Source organism: Neolamprologus multifasciatus, chromosome 7 (genome assembly GCF_963576455.1).
Source record: "Neolamprologus multifasciatus chromosome 7, fNeoMul1.2, whole genome shotgun sequence".
NCBI lineage: Eukaryota > Metazoa > Chordata > Actinopteri > Cichliformes > Cichlidae > Neolamprologus > Neolamprologus multifasciatus.
This window is the reverse complement of record NC_140445.1, coordinates 40,932,864-40,940,637: the sequence shown is the minus strand read 5'-3', so window position 1 is coordinate 40,940,637 and position 7,774 is coordinate 40,932,864. Positions and strand designations below refer to the sequence as shown.

General features: G+C 42.5%; 1 protein-coding gene across 2 annotated transcripts; it reads right to left on the bottom strand.

The window, feature by feature from the left end:
* Positions 1-1,736: 1,736 nt before the first annotated feature.
* LOC146514921 (uncharacterized) lies at positions 1,737-3,355 on the bottom strand. 2 transcript variants are annotated; one of them, XM_085165709.1, is made up of 6 exons: positions 3,221-3,355; positions 3,030-3,088; positions 2,891-2,943; positions 2,823-2,839; positions 1,884-2,408; positions 1,737-1,797 (listed from the first exon to the last, which is right to left on the bottom strand). In XM_085165709.1, the coding sequence occupies exons 1-5, from the start codon at positions 3,223-3,225 to the stop codon at positions 1,928-1,930; spliced, it is 615 nt and encodes a 204-aa protein (XP_085021835.1). In that variant the 5' UTR covers positions 3,226-3,355; the 3' UTR covers positions 1,737-1,797; positions 1,884-1,927. The 2 variants fall into 2 exon arrangements, with proteins under 2 accessions (XP_085021835.1, XP_085021834.1); XM_085165708.1 differs by lacking the exon at positions 2,823-2,839 and adding an exon at positions 2,463-2,479.
* Positions 3,356-7,774: the final 4,419 nt, after the last annotated feature.

Here is a 7,774-nt window from a genome sequence, read left to right as displayed (position 1 = left end):
GCTTAAAACCTTCCTTTTTGCTAAAGCATATAGTTAGGGCTGGACCAGGTGACCCTGAATCCTCCCTTAGTTATGCTGCAATAGATGTAGGCTGCCGGGGGATTCCCATGATGCATTGAGTTTTTCCTTTCCAGTCACCTTTCTCACTCACTATGTATTAACTGACCTCTCTGTATTGAATCGTATCTGTTATTAATCTCTGTCTCTCTTCCACAGCATGTCTTTATCCTGTCTTCCTTCTCTCACCCCAACCGGTCGCAGCAGATGGCCGCCCCTCCCTGAGCCTGGTTCTGCCGGAGGTTTCTTCCTGTTAAAAGGGAGTTTTTCCTTCCCACTGTCGCCAGAGTGCTTGCTCATAGGGGGTCATATGATTGTTGGGCTTTTCTCTGTATCTATGAAGCGCCTTGAGGCGACATTTGTTGTGATTTGGCGCTATATAAATAAAATTGAATTGAATTGAACAATGTATTATTTGGAATTTAGTCTGTTACTGTTACTATTTTTACCATTTCTTCTTGGAGCAGCTGTAACCCACATAATTTCCTTGGGGATTAATAAAGTATTTTGATTCTGATTGTTTCAGGATGACCTGCCATTATCCAATGACATCTGCTTACCTGCATCTTTTGCTCGTTTCTCCTTTTTCTAAACTGGGCACCTGATGGCTTTGAACTTTTCTTGTCCATCTTGGTTTTAATTTTGCACTCCAGTATGAACACAAATCCCTCAACTCGAGGATCACCACAACATGACCTAATAGACCTACACCTTAGTTCACATATTCACTTTGTCTAAGGTGTATTTCTGAGATTTCACAACCCAGGATTCAAATCATGATTACATAATGGGCTTGGATTTACAACATTACGAATTAAATGTGTTCTATTTGGAAGCAGCCAGCCCCCCTCCCCTTTCGACGGGTTGTGTGTGACACTTTAAATCATCAAACTGTAAATTTTAAATTGTTATTGATCCCTTTACCTCTAGGCCTAAAGTATATTTTCTTACTCTTCTTATATTTGTTTACTTGCACTGCTGTAACTGGAGCCTCGTCTTTCTATATACTGGACGTAGCGGAGATGACAATAAAGTTCACTTTGACTTCTGCAGCAAGCAGGCGCACCGAGGGCTCTCGCGCTCACTTTTCGTGTAAAGAATTTCAAATTATAAGTCTGTAATATAATGTCTGGTGTTTTCGTGTTTGTTTTTTGTGAGTTGGTTATTAAATGCTACTCCAGCCAGCCAGAGAATCCCCCGCCGCCCCGCCCTCTCCTCCCTGTGCCGCAAGCAGCAGGCGCACCTTGCAAACGGAGGGCGCCCTTACTCCCAGCAAATGGGCGATAGAAAACCGATCGGTGCCTATGCCATTCCCAGTATGCGCTGGCTGATGTCGGGGTAGCATGAGTACGAGCAATCTTTTTTTGCCGATGTCCGTGATGCCGCCGCGCACCACCGCCCGTATCTAAAACCGCTACTGACCTCAAGAACTCCTTACAATACACCACATGTCTAAATGCTAAACGAAGCAGCTTTCTAAAGACTATATTCAAAGTTTAAATGGACTTTCCAAAAAAAAAAAAAAGTGATTATCATTCTTTATTGTAAAAAGCCTTCTGCTTGGATATCAATACCTGATTTTTTTTTTTGGCAAACTTTCAGAACTGTCAAACATGCATCTATATGCAATTAACTCTTAAACTGTTAAACACCAGCTTAGGAGGAAATAAGTGGCATCGTTTAAGTTTAAAGCAATTTATTAAGTATTTTGGCAACTGGGCAAAGAGTCATTGGACATACCTGAGAATAGAAGCAGAGCAGACAAGTTAATCAACCAGTTATCATTCACACCACTCAAATGAAAAGCCAAGAGTAATTGAACTCACCAAGAGTTAATAGGCAGCTTTGACTGGAGTTTGAAGATTGCATGTCAAGAAAGTGTGTAGCTGGTGTATGGGAATAGCGGCATAGGTAAGCCAACAGACTCTGTGGGGGTGTAGCGGGTTTGGGCAAACACTGCTCTTCCTCTTTGGTAGCGTGAACGAGAGCCAGTAGTGTAGACTGGTTCCAGACCAGACACGTCACTAAAAACAGGCTTGTTTTCCTCACCACTGGCATCAGTGTAAACACTGTCCCCCCCTGTATAGCCACTAGTGAACCAGTCATCCCCAACCACCTTGTTACTCCGGTAACTACGAGGACTTGCATAGCCGTCGTTTGCATAGCCGCCGTTCGCCTGGGCATCGCCGCCGTTGGCATAGCCGTCGTTTGCATAGCCGCCGTTCGCCTGGGCATCGCCGCCGTTGGCATAGCCGTCGTTGGCATAGCCGCCGTTCGCCTGGGCATCGCCGCCGTTGGCATAGCCGTCGTTGGCATAGCCGCCGTTCGCCTGGGCATCGCCGCCGTTTGCATAGCCGCCGTTCGCCTGGGCATAGCCGTCGTTTGCATAGCCGCCGTTCGCCTGGGCATAGCCGTCGTTTGCATAGCCGCCGTTCGCCTGGGCATAGCCGTCGTTTGCATAGCCGCCGTTCGCCTGGGCATAGCCGTCGTTTGCATAGCCGCCGTTCGCCTGGGCATAGCCGTCGTTTGCATAGCCGCCGTTCGCCTGGGCATAGCCGTCGTTTGCATAGCCGCCGTTCGCCTGGGCATAGCCGTCGTTTGCATAGCCGCCGTTCGCCTGGGCATAGCCGTCGTTTGCATAGCCGCCGTTCGCCTGGGCATAGCCGTCGTTTGCATAGCCGCCGTTCGCCTGGGCATAGCCGTCGTTTGCATAGCCGCCGTTCGCCTGGGCATAGCCGTCGTTTGCATAGCCGCCGTTCGCCTGGGCATAGCCGTCGTTTGCATAGCCGCCGTTCGCCTGGGCATAGCCGTCGTTTGCATCGCTGCCGTTTGCCTCCTGCATGGGGTATGTGTCCATATCGTCATATTCCATATCAAATCCATTATCTGAGGAGAAACAAGGCAAGAGCCAGAATGTATTCGATGCCACTTAACTTTGTTTAGCTTTCTCAATTTTGTTAGTGTTATCATACCATATTCTACAGGAACACAGATGATGCTTCCAAACAGCAGACATGAAATCCACAAAACCCTAGAAACAGTCATTTCAGAACATAAGGTTTAAGCCAATATTTAGCCATTTACCCTCACTGCCTTAGTACCCATTTATCTTGACAGACAGGCCCTTTAAAACTTAGCTTTAGACTTAAACATAATTACTCACCTCATTCTGCTGCAGTTTGAGTTCTGACCTGCCCCTGAGAGCCTGTACTAAGACAAAAATGGAGAAACCGTGGTCAACCATAATATAGCAATAATCCCAGCCACAAACTCATAGCTTCTACCAACCCTGTTACTTGTACCAAGAACTTCTCCTTAGTTGTTGCAACCTACAGAAGCTGCTTTTATATGATCCTCAGTGCAGCAGGAGCTGATTGCTTAGTGATAGCAGCTGCCTTTGAAGTTAATTGCAAACAGCCGGCTTCTCAGTTCCCTCACTTCGCCTTTACCCTTATAATTGACGATCCATTTATTTACACTGATACATGGACCAGAGAACCACCTTAGCTCTGTATTACAAAACAGAATTTGAGGTTTAAGGCAGTTTGTATTGAAAAACAGTTCATCACTCAAAGCTTTTTAACACAGTCCTCTTTAGGGACATCTGGTGGCCAGAAATATGAAGAGCAGCTTGAATCGAAAACGTATAATGAACTGCTTCGTTATGACTGCCCACTCTACAGAGCTATAGTGCTTTGAATCTGTTTTTTGGGGGTGAAAAAATTATCTTATGTCTATTTTAATAATAAATAATTCAGACAAATAAACCTTCCTTGTTTAAACATGTGCCATGGTTTGTTTTCCTTTTGCTTGTGATGTTTTGATGTTTTTTTTTAAACTAAAACTAAAATACACTATATATAACAATGCACAACACAATCTTATAATAGGTTAGCAGTCCCTGCCTCCACGTGATTATGTAATTAACAATTGGACAGGTATGTTTATTCATAGTATACTATAGCATCCACGGTGGCACGGTGGTTAGCACTGTTGCTGCACAGTAAGAAGGTTCTGAGTTCAATTCCACTATCTTTCTGTGTGGAGTTTGCATGTTCTCCCCGTGTTTGCGTGGGTTCTCTCTGGGTACTCTGGCTTCCTCCCACCGTCCAAAGACATGCAGTTAGTGGGGACTGGTTAATCCAAACTGCCCATAGGAGTGAATGTGAGTGCGAATGGTTGTCTGTCCCTGTGTGTTAGCCAGACTGGCGACCTGTCCAGGGTGTACCTCGCCCTATGACAGCTGGAATAGGCTCCAGTGTCCTCTGCAACCCTGAAAAGGATAAGCGGATGGATGGATACTGTAACTTCCATAATTGTAACCTATAGTGTATTCCTTATGTACATTTTATACCTGGGAGCACATTTTATACCTGGGAGCACATACCTGCTGATGAACTGGTTTTTATTTAGGCACAGGCAGAGCGTCCTCTTTTCCTGGCTCTAATTATGACGCACACTGGTTCGCTCCCTCTCGCACAAAATCACCCAAACACAGCACAAATCCTGCTAATGATTCAATTCCTTATAAACCGCTGAATCTGGTACTGAGGTAGTGACGTGCTGAATTAAGCTTCGGACGTCATTGATCATGTGACTGTTCAGACTAACAAAGCCCTGGCATAGTGTTTCTGAAGCAGTGTGTTGATGTTTTTTGACAAATATGCTGGAACTTCAGCTTCCATTACTACTTAGTACTATAACTATTAATATCTGAAGGCTGTGTCTAAATGCTGACCTTTATGGGACTACTGTTGTAGCAAAAGGATTTTTGTGTGAGCCTATCTTAGTCTGCATGTGTGTATTTTGTAAAGATTTGTGTGTGCCTATTGAAATCTGTGTGTGTGTGTGTATGTGTGTGTGTGTGTGTGTGTGCTCTCAGAACTATACACATGTATTTAGATCTCTTTGTGCATTTTCAGATCTATGTGTATATAATCACATTTGTAAATGCGTGAATACATCTGTTCAGTGATTTGTGAATGTGTACAGAAATCTGCAAATGTGTATTCAGAATGTGTGAAAGTTTTATTTAAATAGAAAAATCTGAAATCTGAAAAGTAATGACTGAATCTGTAGGTTTTGCTGAAAGCACTGAAAATACAAAGAGGTTATCAGTTACAAGTCACCCAGCTTTTCAGTTGGTTGGTTAAATTCATCAGTGCAATTTAAGTGTGGCATTGAACAGATGGTAGTGGTAACTGTGCTGATGCAAGGCTGGCTTAGGCTATGGACTATGGATTGTGCTTGCTCAAAGCAGGGGCGGATCTTCTGTGGTGGCAATAGGTGGCATGTGCCATCCTAAAATAATCTCTTCCCACCCCTAGTGAGACCCTAGTTTTGCATATAATAATGCTGTTTATTAAAGTAAAGTAAGTAAGTAAAACTTTATTTATATAGCACCTTTCAAGATAAAAATCACAAAGTGCTTCACAGAAGCTAAAACCTAAAAATAAAAATCAACCAAAAGCAAGTTTAAAAAGATGAGTTTTTAGCTGTTTTTTTAAAGTGACCACTGAGTCCACAGATCTCAGGCTCAAAGGGAGAGAGTTCCACAATCTGGGGGCCACAGTTCCAAAAGCTTTGTCGCCTTTTGTTTTCAGCCTTGTGTGTTGGACAGCAAGCAAGCCCTGGTCACATGACCTCGGGGACCTGCTAAAAACCCTAGGCTAGCATTAACCCTTTGTGCAAGTGTAGAAACAATTAATATGAAATACATTTTTCAATTACACAATATGAATATATTGTGTAATTGAAAAATGGTTCATCCCACTGGGTCCCCTCAAAGTCATTAGTTTTCCTCACACAATGAGAATGGATGGAGACACAGCAGATGTAGATATGAATGGTGTAACAGGAGAAGGTGAAATACAAAGCAAGATGAAGGAGAACAAGCTGGAAAGGACAGACAGAGACAACAGAGGTAGAAGAAATAGACATATAGCCTAAAATCCAAACCTTCCGGTTACAGATGAGCTTCCCAATCCCCTGAGCCACAGTCACCCCGAAGCAATAAAGAAGCAATCCCAAAGGCCATAGTTTTGTTTTTGTTTTTTTTTTGTTATTAAAGAGATCACACTCAGTATATACTGAGTAACATTTATGGTTATATTTCTCTCTGGAAACACTGAACAACTCAAAGAAACAGAAACACCCATTAACTTCCTGCTTGAAAAATGTACCTTAGCAAACAATTTTAGGGGGTGACTTCAGCGTGGTTTGGCTCAGCATTCATGGCCGCAGTCCATCACGTTGATTTTAGCAGAGCTAGAAACTAATGTAAATGAGTCACGAAAAGTTGATTCTGTTCATCTGGACAAATCGTTTTGTGGGAGAAATGTTTCGTCACTCATCCGAGTGACTTCTTCAGTCTCAGCTGACTGCAGGTTTCCCCAATTTTATAAACAGTACATTGCATAATGACTGAAATCAGCCCAGTGAAGGAACAATGGGCTGGGAGGTCAGTAAATGAGGCACTATTTTAATAGACTGTATTGGTGTTCAGTAACAACATCTACTGGATTTTAAAAGGTCATAGCAGGAAACCTGGACAAAGAGTGTGGTGAAAGACTAAACTAGATACGTTTATTCTGACATCTGGGACCTACACTACGAAGCAAGTTCAACATATCCAGAATATTTTTCCATTACCCTAACAATGTTGATCAGGATAAATGGTCATAGAAACATGGCTATCTACAAACTAGGTTAACCCAGAGAATACTCACATGAAAGGTGTGGTGTTGGCAGCATCTGACCAATCTAAAAGAGGTGTTTCACAGATCATATCACTTTTCTCCCACAGAAAATGACCTATATGACACCTACACCAGAGACATTATCAAATGGTAATGAAATTATCTATAAAGAACATAAAATAAAGAAAATAAAAAAGTGAAGGGCAACACTGTTGTAAGAAGACCATCATCAATCATTAAAGTGGTGATATAGAGCTACTCTAATGCGCAGCCAAGTGACGGCACATTGTTCATTGTGTTCAGAATATGGGGTTGTCGTGTGCTTAGCAAGCAGTAGGAATGTGTCAATAAAAAGTGACAAAACTACATTGATCTACAATAACGCCTTCAGGCAAGCCAGGTTGCACGTTCCAAAGATCAGGACCACAGTAACTGAAGGCCCCCTCAGCACACTTGGGCCTGATTTACATTTGGGACAGAGCGAGCAGTGTGATCTCACTTGTTTCCCCTTTTCAGATTCTTACTTTTCTCTGTCTACACTGAAATTGAGAAGAAAAAATTCAAAGAAGACAAAAATGATAATTTAACTAAGAGGAATCTGCTTCTGTTGTAATACTTCTGCCGTGATCTTCAAGAACTGTGTGCTGCAGAGTATAGACTGCCTGCTGCACGGTGCACACTGTGTACACACGGTGTGGGGATTTGTAAATGTTGTACATGTTTTTGGCTGGGATAAGCTTTATCTTATTCCAAATGTGAAAAATTTATGGGAATTTTTCTATAAAGGTTTCATTAAAATCATTGATAAACATGTTCCATTAAAAAAATAGAGATTTTAAGGTCATAAAAATACCTGGTTCACTCAAGATCTTATAAAGTGACTTCATGAGCGTAAAGTGGTGTGAGCCAAAACCAGAAAAACAGATCCTAGCTCAGATTGGAAATGCTTTATAGAGCTCTGCAATAAATGCATTGTGACAATAATAAATGCAAAGGCTGCATATTTTATCTCAGAAAAT